This window comes from Polypterus senegalus, chromosome 1, assembly GCF_016835505.1.
Source record: "Polypterus senegalus isolate Bchr_013 chromosome 1, ASM1683550v1, whole genome shotgun sequence".
Lineage (NCBI taxonomy): Eukaryota > Metazoa > Chordata > Cladistia > Polypteriformes > Polypteridae > Polypterus > Polypterus senegalus.
Genome location: NC_053154.1, coordinates 237,189,389 through 237,204,576, shown reverse-complemented (window position 1 = coordinate 237,204,576; position 15,188 = coordinate 237,189,389). Strand labels below are relative to the sequence as shown.

Below are 15,188 nucleotides of genomic sequence, written 5' to 3'. Positions count from 1 at the left end.
AGTGAAACAGAACAAATACTTTTAGAAGAGGATATTGACAATTCAGCGGATGTGACTGTAGTTGTCTTGCTGCCGGAGAATGAGGTTGTCAGTGATGAAGACATTTTTGAAGAAGACCAAGTGAACCAAGTTGAGGTTGCAGATGTTCCTGGTGAACTATTGCTGCAGATAGTACCGCGGAATGAAAGCCAGATCACATCTTCTGTGGAAGAAGATGAGGAGTATCCACAAGCGAAAAGATCACGAGGTGTGGGGAAGAAACGTTCGCTGACAAAATGCGAACCAACATGGAGAAAAGTCGTCCCGACTTACACAAAATTGCCAGAAGAAGGTACGTCATCAGAATCTCTGGCAGAGACTATGCAAGGTGCGCTGCGAGAAAATTCTCCTCTTGAAATATTTGAGATGCTCTTTGATGACGCAATAATGAGCATGATAACTTCTGAGTCTGTAAAGTATGCCACAGAAGTAAAAAATTAAACAAATTTCATTTTGTCAATCGATGAACTCAAAATATTTTTTGGAATACTTTTGCTGTCCGGATATCACAAAGTGCCCAGTGAAAGGCACTATTGGAGTGAAGATAGTGATTTAGGAGTCGATATTGTAAGAAATGCAATGCCAAAAAACAGGTACCTCAAAATAAAAAGTATGCTGCACTTCAATGACAACAGCAAGGTTCAAGAGAATAAAGACGATAGAGGGTTCAAAGTGCGCCCTCTAATAGTCGCTCTGAATAAGAATTTCAGAAGATGGGGCATATTTGACAAACACCTTGCAGTCGATGAAATGATAGTCAAATATTATGGTCACCACGGATTGAAGCAGTTTATCAGAGGGAAGCCGATCCGTTTTGGATACAAATTTTGGGCACTGTGTGGGTCAAGTGGCTATTGTTTCCACTTCAATTTATACTGTGGTAAGGAAGTAGCTCAGAATGAGAGAGATTATTTTGCATTAGGGTCCCGCGTTGTTCTAAATATGTTGGACCCTGTCCAAGAGCCCGCAAGTCACTGGGTGTTTTTCGACAATCTCTTTACCAGCAGAGATTTGCTTATTCATTTGAGAGATGTTGGTTTTAGAGCTTCTGGTACACTGAGGCAGAACCGCCTGTGCAAATGCCCTTTGAAAGATTCCAAGGAATTGTCTAAGGAGCCCAGGGGCACTTTTGATTCTGCGTTTGATTTAGAAGGAGAAGTTCTGTTCATGAAGTGGAACGACAACAACTGTGTCGCTATTGGGACAAATTTTGACACTGTTTATCTCCTAAGTCATGCATCACGTTGGAGCAGGACGTCAAGGCAGAAGGTTTCTGTTCCACAACCAAATGCCATCAAATCATACAACAAGTACATGGGTGGAGTTGACCACAATGATTGGTTAGTGGGAAAGTACGTGGTGTCCATTCGTGGTAAAAAGTGGTATTGGTGTTTATTCACAAGAATGCTTGACATGGCAATTGTAAATGCCTGGATTGTGTACAGGAAGGTTTCTCATTCTAGCATGGACCTCCTTGAATTCAGAAGAAATGTTGCCATTGCTTATTTGAAAAGAAAAACTTCAAAGCAAGGGAGAGCAGCCAACACATCCTCTTCAACATCCATCCCAGACATTAGATACGATGGAAAAGATCACTTTGTATCAAGACGAGACAAACAAAGGAGATACCAGGGAGAAAACTGCAATGCAAAACCTCTCACCTTTTGTAAAAAATGTGAAGTAACTTTGTGCAAGAACTGTTTCACCACTTATCACACCAAGAAATGATAAATTCATGTTTCTTTTTCTTTCATTTTCAATATGTTTTTGTAGTTGTTATTGCATACAAATGTAAAAACAAACATAATAAAAATATTTGTCATTTAAATTCGTTCTTATATATAATTTTTTCTAATTTGTGAAATGTTACCTTATTGTCCCAGCATCCTGTTTTTAGGACAGTCCACCATTTGCAACAGTTAAGAGATATTTTTCGAAAAATCATACATATTGCTTCTAAATACCCTTCTAAACAAATTATTAACAAATTTTCAATAAAAAGTTTATTTAAAAAAGTATGGGCTTTTTTTTAAAAGTACAGCAGAGATCTAAATTGTGTTGCTGCCGTTTTTATTGTCACGTATTTGACAAGATGGATCACTAAGTTAAATTGCAGGTAATACATGCTTAGCCCAAATGTAGGTACACTTGGTATATTAATTGGCTAACTTATGATGTCATTGTGTTTACGGTAATGGGAAAAAATAAAGACACCTTCTTTCATTTTTATTACATATCAGAGGCACGGATGGTTATTTAACCTGATTGCCCCTTAAACAGCGGAGTCCGACTTGTTGCTAATATGGGAATGTGTAAACTTTGCTGGAAAAAAATGACTTGTATCCGGATTTGGGTGTCAAAATCTAACTGCAGTCTCTCTTGTTACAGAACTGTAAAATGAAAGTGAGCCAAACTGATTTAACAATTTAGAGTGTGACTTCAATATTACAATCAGTCTTGTGCCGTTTATATGAAGACAAATGTACGCTAAATTTACTAGTCAATTTGACTATACTCGGGTTGGTCTGGGCAAAATTCAACTGCATTTAACAAAAATATATCTAAATATTATTTATATATATATATAAAAATTAAGGAGATCTAAATCGATTTCACTCTTTAGAGCGCATATTATATATCACAGTCAACTGAAAGAAAGTGTCTTCTTCGCATCACCGATAACAGGGCAAGTTAGTCAATGAATTTCCTTACGTTTGGGCTAAGGAAGTATTACCTGCCATTTAACTTAGGGATCCATCTTGTCAAATAAGTGACAATAAAAATCCGCCACACGATTTAGATCTCTGCTGTACTTTTAAAGATCACAGTTCGTTTTGCACAATGCAACGGGTGACCCAGTGTGCCAGGTTTGCCAGTGGATTTCACTAGGATATTGAAGTTTGGCTTTTTAGCAAGGGTAAATTTCTTGTCTGAAAATGGCAGGAGTTACAGTGGCCCGATTTGGATTTAACTCTTTAGATGCACGTTAAATCACACAGTTCATTAGTTCAGATATGCGATCGAGTGTGCCAGGTTTACCAGAGAATTTTAATTAGTGAACCCGCATTGAACTGGGTAAACTTCACACGCACTAAATACGTGAAATATGAATTCCTTGCGTAACTTGTGTGAATAACAAGCTACGGACTATAAAGTAAATGGCTAACTAATGTAATTTCCTTTTACTATAAATTAGTGCATTGGTTAGTGGTGCTGCTTCGCGGATTTAACGATCTGGGCTTTAATGCATATGCCTTTATAAACGTGCCAATATTCATTTCTGTGGACTGTAATTGTGTAAGGAAAACATCAGACTGTTCAGTGATATGTCCCGTTTCCAGAAAATGAAGAGATATTTTCATGTACGTCGAGATAAGGGTTATCCCATAATTTTTTTTCACTGTGCGGTTCAGAGCTTCCGTATGTATACAATATAGGATAACAATAAAAAGTGAAAGGGGGTACTTTTTATGGGCACTGTATGTTGCTTGCTTTTTTATGTATGTATTTATTTATTTATTTTTGCGTTGCATTTTCTTCTATCTGAGGAGACAGACAAGTAACAATTTCATTGTACTATGTACTAATGTCAATACACTTAGCTTGAATTAGGAAAAAAGGGTCTAACAGGTCTTTTTTTGTTAGAGTTAGGAGTTTTATAGTTAATCTCTTTTCAGGTATTTTCATCTTTGTCCTATCTTTTCAACAAGTTCCTGTCCATTTACTTTTTCTTAACTTCTAATGGCAGCATCGGCCCCATGACAGACTCAGGTTTTGAATGAAATGCCAGTGTATCAAAATTCCTAAACACACTAACTCAAGAGTCAATTTAGCTTTGTCAAACTAAGATCTTTGGGATGTGAGAGAAGAAATGAAGAAACCCAGGTGGAAACTGGGAGAACAGACAAATTCCATATATGTAAAGACCTACCTAACATTGAAGCCGCTGCTCTGGGGTTGTGAGGCAGTGGTGCTGACCACTGTGTCTCTTTGACACCTTAGAACTGTCCTGTTTCTCTGCTGAACTTTGTTTTCTTTGAAGGGGTGAAGTATCAATGAATCCCTGGAGGGTACAGGTAAAACTTTTCAAATGGGGTTCACAAGAAAACGACCCAGCTTGCCATGCTCCCACATTTCAACAATATGTACATTTCTCATCTGTTTCCCTAACTCTGATTGTTCTTTTTGAATTTTCTTTTTTAAATGAAAGCTTGGCAGAGAAAATTGAACAGATGTTATCAGACTTTGCAACATCAAGAATGAAGACAACAGACATATTTAAACCCTTAGAAATAATCATAATCCAATGTATGGCAATTTTTTATATGTCACCCCGAAAAACGAATTGAATAAAATTAAATAACTATAGCTAGTGCATCATTTTAATGACTTAGTGCCTGAGCAAGCATTAACTTGTCAATTAAATTCTTCATTTCTAAAGACTTGATAATAGTAAGCTACTGAACAGACAGTAATTTGGCAAATTCATTTTAATTTTTCATTAAAATGAAGTTATTGTATGTAGCAGGTCAGACAATTCTAAAGAAAAGTACAGGGCCATCAGATATGATTACAACTACCAGATATTTAAAGCAGTGAAAGCCTCCACTGAATTTTGTTTATGGTTTGCTGTACAAAGATAAATGTTCACAATATAACCCCTTTTCCCTATGGGAGTAGCTGTAGTCTGTAGTCTGATGGAGAGGCTTCAATGAGAGCAGCTTCACCATTAAAGTCAAACTAAGTTTATCTTAAAAAGTAAAGCAATCATCTGACTGATTAAAAATACCTTTTTTTTGAAAGTAATCGGACATTTCAAATTACAGAATAACAACATTCTCCCTTCAGAGGCATTGGGCTTTACTTGACATGCACCACCTTTGTTATTCTGACCAGAGATCTCGATCAGAATATAAAAAAACAGCAATGACCTTTGCATGATTTAACTGTTCCAGCTTCAAAGTCACAGAGGATATAGATGGCCTGAAAATGATAAAATATAGTCTGTTTGTTGGCTGATGTTTGCAGTAGTCCAGCATGACTGGTAAATTCCTAGATAAAATAAATGCATAACTTTCCTGAAATGAATTAAACCTATGAATGGTGAAAATGTAAGATTTACTTTAGAAATGATTCTAATTATTTAAAAATAAACACATTGTTAGAACATCAACACCAGGGCTTTAACAACAGATGCCTCATCCCAATGTTGAGCAGGGATTGGTCCAGAGCATATAACACCATCTAACATCTGTTTAGCAAATATGCTGGCTGATTTAAATTAGCCTAAGCTTTAATTTTTCTTTTTACTGAAATTCCTTTCGCGTTATTTGCTACTGTAATATTGCTATGATTCAGGTGGCATGAAAAAAAGATTTATTTTGCAGGTATAAATGTTTTACACGAGTCAACTAAGTTTTGATAGCAATGGCAAAAAAAAAGAATTGTAGCATTCAAAATCCTCCCCACAGGCACGATCACCTTCATTTAATAAAGTCGGAAAATGCTTTCTCAATTTATTGGAGCCCATCAAGTGAGAGTGCCTACAGTTCTAAGCAAGCTCCTAAACAGCACAACTAGCAGTGATATTCTGATAAGAAAAGAATAAATGCAAACAACCCGTGGGTTTTAAGCAAGTCTCATTCCTGCAGATATTTGTAGCTTAGTTTTATATTTAATTCAGAACTTTAACAGAAAATTTCTGCTAATGGAACATAAGCAACAGTGCATAATAGCTTATTTTATTTTTTTTACAGAAAATTTTTCAAACTTGTTAATAAAGTCACAGTGAATCAATATTACTGTACTTTAAATCACAAAACACAATGTAAATTAATATGAATTACAGTTACAGTGTGTACAGCTATTGACCTTACACCTAACATCATACAGTTTTTGATATTGACATGGAACCTCGTAGAGTTAGAAAGAAAATCCACCACTAGTTGACAATGAATCCCACAGCAGAGAGGAGCCACCCTAGCTAAGGGAGTGCTTAGTGTCACCTCTCACTCCTAGCAGGTTTACTCCAAGAGAATGGATGCCAGGCATACTTAGGATGATGGGAATTTAAAGCAGAAGCTGGTTCCACCGTTCCTTAGCTAAACAGACAGCTCCTGTCTAACTGCTTACCTGAGACTGAGCTTACTGTGTGTGCCGCTGGTTACATTCGGAAACATGTGAACATGAAAGTTCAAAAAGTCTGCAGTTTACAGTATGATTCCTTAACATTTCTGAAAGCCATTAAATATTCATGTGGGTCAAAACTAGTTTGCTTTGTTCCTAAGTATAAAATGGAAGTTGCTAGATGAAAATTAATTAAAACCTAGTGGAAAAGAAAAATGTTGGGGTTTTATGCAAACATTGATATCTTCACAATTATCATTATTTGAGATCCACTAGTCTCTAACAACACAATGAATAATGTGAAAAATAAACAAAAAGGAATAAAAAATGAGGAGCAGCAAGGGAAAACTGACTCAAATTGTCTTACTCACGTCTCAAACACAATGGCGTGAAGAGCCTGTAAATGCACCTGCCAGATTACTGAAAAAAAAGCCAGAATACCTCAACAGAAGCCAAGGAGCACTTGCCCTGAAGGACTACATTTCAAAATACCTTAACAAAGGCCAAGAGCTGTTTTGATAGTTGCACACTTGCTGGGACTTCCCAGATTAATACCTTAGAAAGGGTTGCATCAGTCAAAGAGACAAAAAGGGGTGAGGCTGGCTACCTCATTGTTACCCCAGAAAGGGCTGCACAATTCTAACCAAAGAAACACAGCTTGCTTTTGAACAGATATGGAAGACACATACTCCAGCAAGGCCTTGAGGTTCTTCTGCCAAATTACCTTTATGCTTCAGTGTCCTGGTCATTACTTTTGAAAGCACTAAACAAAAAAGCAAATCTTTCGAACAAGCACGCTAAGGAAGATAATATCAATAAGCAAGAAGACAAGTTTCAGTTAGGAAATATTCAAACTTTAATTTATTCATTATTTATGTTTACTCACAGAGAAACCAGACATTAAATACTAGAAGTCAAAAGTAGAAGAACAAACACAACTTGAACAATTCAAATAAATGACCATAAAGTGAGGTTCACCTTAGTATAACACAGAGAGAGAAGTCCATGTCCATTCTTCTTAATTAATCTAACGTCTTCCTTAAAAGTATTCCTATCATTGTGTAGCCTTTCTTATCCTCTTCTTTGCTGGGGGCACATTTTAGGTGATGCTGCACAATCATCCTCAGACGGCATGATGGTTTAGTTCAACTTCAGAACTGCCTAAACCCCCTCTCTCAAATACCATGTCTTATATTAGACACTACATGTCATTCTTCATGTCATCTGCCTCTCTCAAAACCTATATGGCTTCATCCAAGAACTGTGATTTCTTTTACTCTGTGGCTTGATGGCTATTTTTAGTAAGTTGTACTAATTAAAAAAAATGATGACTGAGAAGTAGTTTTTGCTACCTGTCAACCTAAAGCTATTTTAATCTAATTATGATATACAAGTCAACAAAGTCCCCAATTTCGCATCTTCATACAAGCATATACATGCTGGTTAGTTTATCTGAGCTTTAACATATACATTTTAATTGATAATAACACTTCTTAATGTTTTCTTTACATTTGCATATATTCTGTAGTTTGCAAATCTGTTTTGCTTCCCAGAATTCAATATTCTGTTCCTACACATTATTTATCTCTGTCTGTTTGTTTAGTTGATGGTTCAAAGGAAGAACAGATCTAACAGTCCTCTTTTTAAACTGGTCTCAAACTTGGCCCTCCAACAAGGTAAAATGTGCACCTCTCTTACTACTCCTTAAAACTTCGCCACTACAGGCTCTCTGCCCATCCCCTGCTGTCCTTGACAGTACAATGTAATTGTGCTAATCGTCTGCTTACAGAACTTCCTGTCCCGTCCTTGCATTATTTCTGTTTAAATACAAACAATTAAAAATAATGCCAAGTTTACCTTATGAGCTCTATAATACAGTTATAGAATTTGGTAACACAGTTTATTCATTTAAAAGCTATATTTCATCCGAATAAAACACTCAAAATAAATATGACAAGTCTTATTTAGTAAACTGAAAAAACTAGATTTCATCATCATTACACACAGTAAGCATTATGAAAACATAATTGGTCGCCTGCAGAATTTAAATGAAAGAAGATCTAAGTCTGATTGTCCCTAGCAGATTTTATTTTCGCTAATCTGTGGATATATAAGCTAGCAGTGCAAACTTATTTGCAGCATGTCCAAGTGGTGAGAGGTGATGCACAGATGGCCTTCACTGTCACTTTTGTCATCTTTGACTCTAATGCATTCTTTAGCACTCACATAACTGCACTAAGAATTGAGTTTTTCTAGCTATCAAATAAAGAAAAACTGACATGTTTAATTCCTGCACAAAATTAAGAAAAGTTAATTCATGCGTTTATTTTTTAACTTGATTAGCTACTACAGTATGCACAGGCTATTCAAATCATTCTTTTTCTTTCTTACAGTTAATTCATGATGATCAAGACTAAAAAATACAACCATATAGTTCTTGTCCTTCAGTCTCTACATTGGATTCCCTTTAAATTTAAGGCCAGTTTCAGAACTGTCCTAACATAAAAAGGTTAACATGTTTTTTCTCCACATGCTTTGTATAAAAGGAATTACAAATGTCTACTCCTCAGTGTACTTTGTAATTGTAAGATACAAATCTTCTAAACATTTCCAGGACACATCAGTTTACTGCTTAATTCTTAAGCTACTAGAAATCAAAACTGTAGGTTTTGTTTTGCTGTCTTTTATTGTCATATATTATATGGTCAAATCTTTCTGGACACCTGACCGTCATAGCAATATGAGCTTGTTGGACACACTAGTATAAAACCTTTGGCATTAGTATGGAGTTACTTTGTGCTCTCTCTGGCTATAACATCCTCCCCTCTACTTAGAAGGCATTCCACCAGATTTTGGAGTTTCCCTGAGGGTATTTATTTATTTCTACAAGTAACACTATGTTCTAATTAACTACATGTCAACGGAATCTGAATCAACATTAGGTTTTAAAAAAGAGAAGCATGTAATGGGTGACTAAAGACAATTCATGGTAAATTAAAAAAAAAAAAACTGAATTACCAAACTGAACGGCGCCTATTACTGTACAAAGAGGTTTTTTAGCACACAGAAATCATGGAGATTTACTACAAGTGGCTGTTTCAGAAAATGACCAAGCAGTATTTGTTATTATTGTGGCATATGGTATAATTTTTTTTATTAAAAAAATGAAAGCTTTACATAGGAGGCTTATATTATAAATTACTATTATCGGTTATAATTTATCAGTGAACCTGGAGTGCAACATTAATGAGAGGATGTTCTTCGTCTATTCAAACCTTGAACTCACATTTGAAAGTCATTTGATTTTGGAACAGATGTATAATATATGCTTTACTTTTCTATGATTAACTCAGCAGGTTGAAGTATTAGTTATTGAAAAAGACCATTCTCCTGGATAACATTTGCATGTTTATTTACTATTATGTTTTGGTTTGGGACAAAGTGGTGCTTGGTTAATACCGCTGCCTGGCAGTTCTGGAAAAACGGGTTCAAATCCCAGCCTGATTATTGTCCTTGTGGAGTCTGTGAGGCCATCTTTCAGATTTTTCTATTTTTTCTGTCAACATCTTCAAGCTGTTTTTATATTAGTGGGCTTGGTAATGTCCTAGAGTGTACCCCACAATTTATAGTTCAGGGTTTTTTTGTCCCTTGTATCCAATGCTGCCAAAACTGGATTTAGTGGGATCAGAAAGCAAATGGATGCATGAATGTTTTGCGCCATGAACAACAAAGTAAACTGTAACCAGCTTTAAACATGTCTTCTAACAGCTGATTTATAATAATGTACTGTTAATCAACACTTCAGTTATTCTAGGGAACTATGATATTAGGTGTTAGAAGTTTTTCTTTGCCTTTTTGTATTTTGTCTTCAGAGTTTTTTTCAATAGAACACTTTCCTTTGATTTCCAAAAAAATTCTTAGAGCATGTCCAACAATTCACTGTTGATAAGGAGCAGGTACATTGATGCAGTCTGCTGCTGGCAAGTGCTTCAAAAGCATTCAGTCAAATCCTGACTCAGGTAATGTGCCAGGCAGTCCTATGTAATGCCTCTGAGGCTGCATTTTAGAAAATAATTCCTATTTATTAAAAGTAGATACATTCTAATTAAAAATCTGTTTTGATTGCTGTGCTTTTGTCTAATTAAAAAAAACAATTAAACATAAAACAGCAGCTGCAGTTTACAAACAGAAATATGAAAACACCATTAAACTAACACTCACTGGAGTGCTCTGCTACAATGAATTCAATGTGGCGTAGTCAGCAGGATTCTGGAGGGAGCTGAACTGCAGAGTTTGTCACCACTCTCTACGAAAAAAAAATTCTGTTCATTTGTATGAGTTTGATAGGGGCAAAGTAATGTCATAAATGTCTTTCCAGATAGTCTCGCAAATACTCTGTGGTTCTGAGATATATTGAATAGAGGATTTATAAGTTCATTGCACATAAATGAGAAAAGCAAAAGCAATGTCAGACAAGACAGTATCTATGGATTCAGAACCAATTTCCTTTGATAGTTAATTTACATGGTAATATGAAGACAACTGTTTTTTATATAATTTATAAATACAATCGAATCACTTATAGAAATAAAAGCATTTCCATTACAAAACAACACAGCTAAGCAGAATTTCTTTTTAAAGCAAAGTGTTTAAAACGTAGATAAGGTAATCTGTCTGCTAAATTTATTTTTTTTGTTTCATCTATGAGAAATAAATAACATTATACTTAATTAATTTACCATCATTTGGTCTCATAACAAATAATACACTTTTGTGTTAAAAAAAAAAAAAATTTTGAACAGAATGCCTTTTGGTACTCATCTTGACTTTTTAGTTTCCAGCGACAATTCATCAATGCATTTTCACAATTCATTAATCCTTATACTGTACAGAAGAAGTGTTCATGTTCAGTCCTAGAAAGCTGCCATGTCTGCAGTTTTTTATTCCAGCACAATTTCTTAATTAGAAGCCAGTTATTGCTGCTGAAACAGTTATGGCTCAAGCAACATTTTTGTGCTTTACTTCATTTAACTTGCTTGTTAAGATTCCAAGCCCTTAATTGACTCTTTTAGACTTAAACAGCTGCATATACTGTTTTTAAATGCTTTGTGTTTTCTTAACCAGCGGCCAATTAACAATTTGAAGCAAACTAGCTATAACGGCACAGCCTGCATCCGTGGGAAGAAGGCAATAACGTTGGACGGGTGCAGAACATTTACGGCTGTAAGTGCAAGAGAAGGATGAGAAAATGGATAAATAGCACGTACGCTTAAATACTTCTATGTATACATTTAACTTTATGCTAAAATGCTTGTTATATATACTTGTAACATAACCTTTTATTAAATTAAATAATATTTAAGCAGAAGATCAAGTAACATACATTTGACTATGTGTAACAGCTGGTGATGATAAATAAATGCAAAAATATCTGTTAAGTTTCCTTTCAGCAATGAGGTTGGAGGTAATGACACAAGTGCTTGCAATCCAAAAAGTATTATGTTGCAGATGGCTGGGGGTTATGCCCAGCTGGGATGTCTAGAAGGACCAGGAGAGGGACTATACCTCCCCTGGGCCACGAAAGGGCAGCCGCCCTGGTCTGTGTGGGGGCCATGGGAAACGAGCATCAAAGCTCAACCCTATTGGGGCCCGTGGCCATCACAGGGGAGCATATGGAGGATTGCCGAGCCCTGGATGTCAGCACTTCCGCCACACCAGTAGGTAGGAAGGAATTCCAGGGACATCCAGACTGCTTCCGGGTGCTCATGCAGCACTTCTGCCACACCAGGAGCACATCTGGGTAATTATAAAAGGGGCTACCTCCCTCCAGTCAGGGAGCCGGAGTTGAGAGGAAGAAGACAAAGCTTGGGAGGAGAGGAGTAAAGGCGGCAGAAGGAGAAGTCCAGACTGGAGAGATGGACTTATTATGGGTTTTTGGTGCGCTGTCACTATGTGGTGTGCAGAACTGTAAATAAAATGTGTGTGACTTTTGGAACATTCTGTGTCCGCCTGTCCAGGCTGGTCTACCACATAATACAAAAATAAATACTTTATAAAGATACACATCAGCATCATCTGTAAAATCTGCATTATTTATGGGGATTGTCCACATTTGAGTTTCTGGTGCTTATAACTATTCACATATTCACTGCATTCATTTCTGCTTATTTTGCACTGAATTAATATCTGGATACTGCATAGTTTTACGCAATACACTGCTTGGGATTACAGTACATATGTGAGACTCAAACTTGTAAAATTTCATCCATGAGTCATACATACTTATAAGGATGACAAAGGAACAAGCATTCTACCATATACTGTAATTTACTCCAATTTACATCTGTGTGTTTTCATCATCAAGTACCCGTTTTAATAAAATATATGAAATACAGAAAGAAAGAAAGATAATGTGGATAATGTCTCAGAAAAGAAAAATCTGCAATATATGACTGACCTAGTGTGGCAGAATGAAAACACTTATAAGCCATAATATTATGCATGGGCAGAATTTAGGGGGCCTGGTCCCCCAACAGGTGTGTTATGTTACAATAATAAATCTCCACTAAAAGGTCATTTCTTTTTAATGTTAATATCATTCAATGACAAATTAGTTGACGGTTTCAAATGTGTATAGAGGGAGAGAGGTCACTTCATCTTGTATATTTTGTAAACAGTATTTTCCTCTTTTTCATCCCAGATAGCCCCTCCTGATCCTCAGTAATCAGTCCAAGCTATTGAAATGGCCGCATAATTGTGTGTCTACAATTTATGTCTGATCAAACCTCAACAACAACAACAACATTTATTTATATAGCACATTTTCATACAAAAAAATGTAGCTCAAAGTGCTTTACATAATGAAGAATAGAAAAATAAGAGACACAGTAAGAAAATAAAATAAGTCAACATTAATTAACATAGAATAAGAGTAAGGTCCAATGGCCAGGGGGGACAGAAAAAACAGAAAATCTCCAGACGGCCGGAGAAAAAAAATAAAAATAACCTCAACTACACATCACACACACCATTGTGACAAAATATTTAATAAACAAGAGATTAAATAAATACAAAATTTTAAATGCTTTGAAAACAGTTAACCCAATCCCAGGACACACCTGTAGATTTTCTAACTTTATTAAAAAATAAGAAAGTACTTATTTCACCACAAGTACCATAAACAAACAAACAAAACAAAATCCAATTACAAATAAATATTGTTAACAGTACCTATGTAACTTTTTTGCAATTTAAAAGTTTTAAATGTATTATTAATATAAGTGATGCATATTTAGTTTAGACTGTAACTTTATAAGGGCGACATAGTGAAGTTTGCATGTTCTTCCAGCGTCTGTGTACGTTTCCTCTCAGGTGCTCCGGTTCCCAGGAGCTGGTTAGGTAGATAGACAACACTAAATTGGTCTTATTGTGGTTGTACTGCAGTGGGTTCCAGCCCCACCACCATGACCCTGGTTTGGATTAAGCGGGTTAGAAAATGACATGACATGTGTCCTAATATTATGAACAATTTCTTATATCACTTGTGATATAATATAAATTTGTTGCATTATGATTGTGAATTTAAAGAGATTAAGTTATTTTTTATGTATTGTTCTGTGTACTGGTCTCCTGGGAAAGCCACTTGAGTTCAAAAGAAGCACAATGCCTGAACAAGCTTAACAGGAAAGCCTGCTCCATCACAGGGCGTACCACAGGCACAACAGAGGCTGTTGTGGAAAAGAAAATGGTGGCAAAACTGGGTGCCATCATGAAAATCCTCACCAGCTCCTCCAGAAGGCAGTTTCTTGATGCACTTTTAGCCACAGGCTCATTCCACAACAGTGTGCTACTAAGTGCCTCTGGGAGTGTTTTTTGCTCACTGCTATCAGGCAATTCAATGATTCCTCCCAACGTCACAGACTGAATGCTTATATTCTAAGTTCATTTTGAGATTTCTGTCCAATATACATCTATCTATCTATCTATCTATCTATCTATCTATCTATCTATCTATCTATCTATCGATCGATCGATCGATCGATCGATCAATTGATTGTCTTATTAGTCCTGTGAGTCTGTTTCTTTGTTTTTTATGTTTCTGCTACTATATGCATCTAAATTTCCCCTTGAGATTATTAAAGTTTATCTAATCTAATCTAAATCTCCACCCCATCTTAAATGTCAAACTCTGTCCATGAAATTAAAAAGGGTCTTTTGCCAGAAGGGACTGGCTTCTATTTAAGAAACTGGGATGGAACAAAAACCTGCAGCCTTGAACACACTAGATATATACTGGTGGGGAGCAGGTTCCATCCCAGCAGCGCTGGACATAGGGAAGGAATCAGGTACATTGAGAAAGGGTACTAGAAATCACTACAAAAAATATTTTGTAATCCTCTCCTCATGACTACATGCATCTTCCTTATTTATTTAACTGACAAAAGAATCTGACAGTGACAAAGTGCTTCCTTTGTTAAAAGTGAAGAATGAAGCAGTTCAACATAAAAATTTCAATATTAAATTTAAAACAACAGACTGTACAATTATGATGTTTATAAAATAGAAACTAAAAATACTCACCTTTGTCCTTTCCAGGATCTGCCTAAATAGCTTGTAAATAATGTACATGTTTACCCTTCAGCTTCACTAACAACTATCATGACTTCTCTGCACGGATACCTAGTTGAAATAGATGACTTGGATTTGTCTTCAATCTACAGAGTGTGATTCATGTTTAGTAATTCCCTCAGTATTATGAATTAGGCACATATGTGAACTCTGCTCTATTTATGTTTTTGTTTCAATTATCAGCTTGTCCTTTAAACAAAGATTCCACTTGTCAGTGCATCGACCTTGCTTGTTATGACCATGTCACTGTCTTCACCTGTTTCATCTTCTGATCTCATCCTGCTGTACTGACTAGCTCATCACCACACACCAGCTGAGACGTGACAGATGCTTAACCCCAGGTACTGAAGGAGCAGATTACTGCTATAAGCCGAAGATCACACATGTTAGAGTGG

General features: G+C 36.0%; 1 protein-coding gene across 1 annotated transcript; it reads left to right on the top strand.

The window, feature by feature from the left end:
* Window positions 1-618: 618 nt before the first annotated feature.
* On the top strand, window positions 619-1,767 carry LOC120542658 (piggyBac transposable element-derived protein 3-like). Its single transcript, XM_039775298.1, has one exon. It carries the CDS (start codon window positions 619-621, stop codon window positions 1,765-1,767), a length of 1,149 nt encoding a protein of 382 aa, XP_039631232.1.
* Window positions 1,768-15,188: the final 13,421 nt, after the last annotated feature.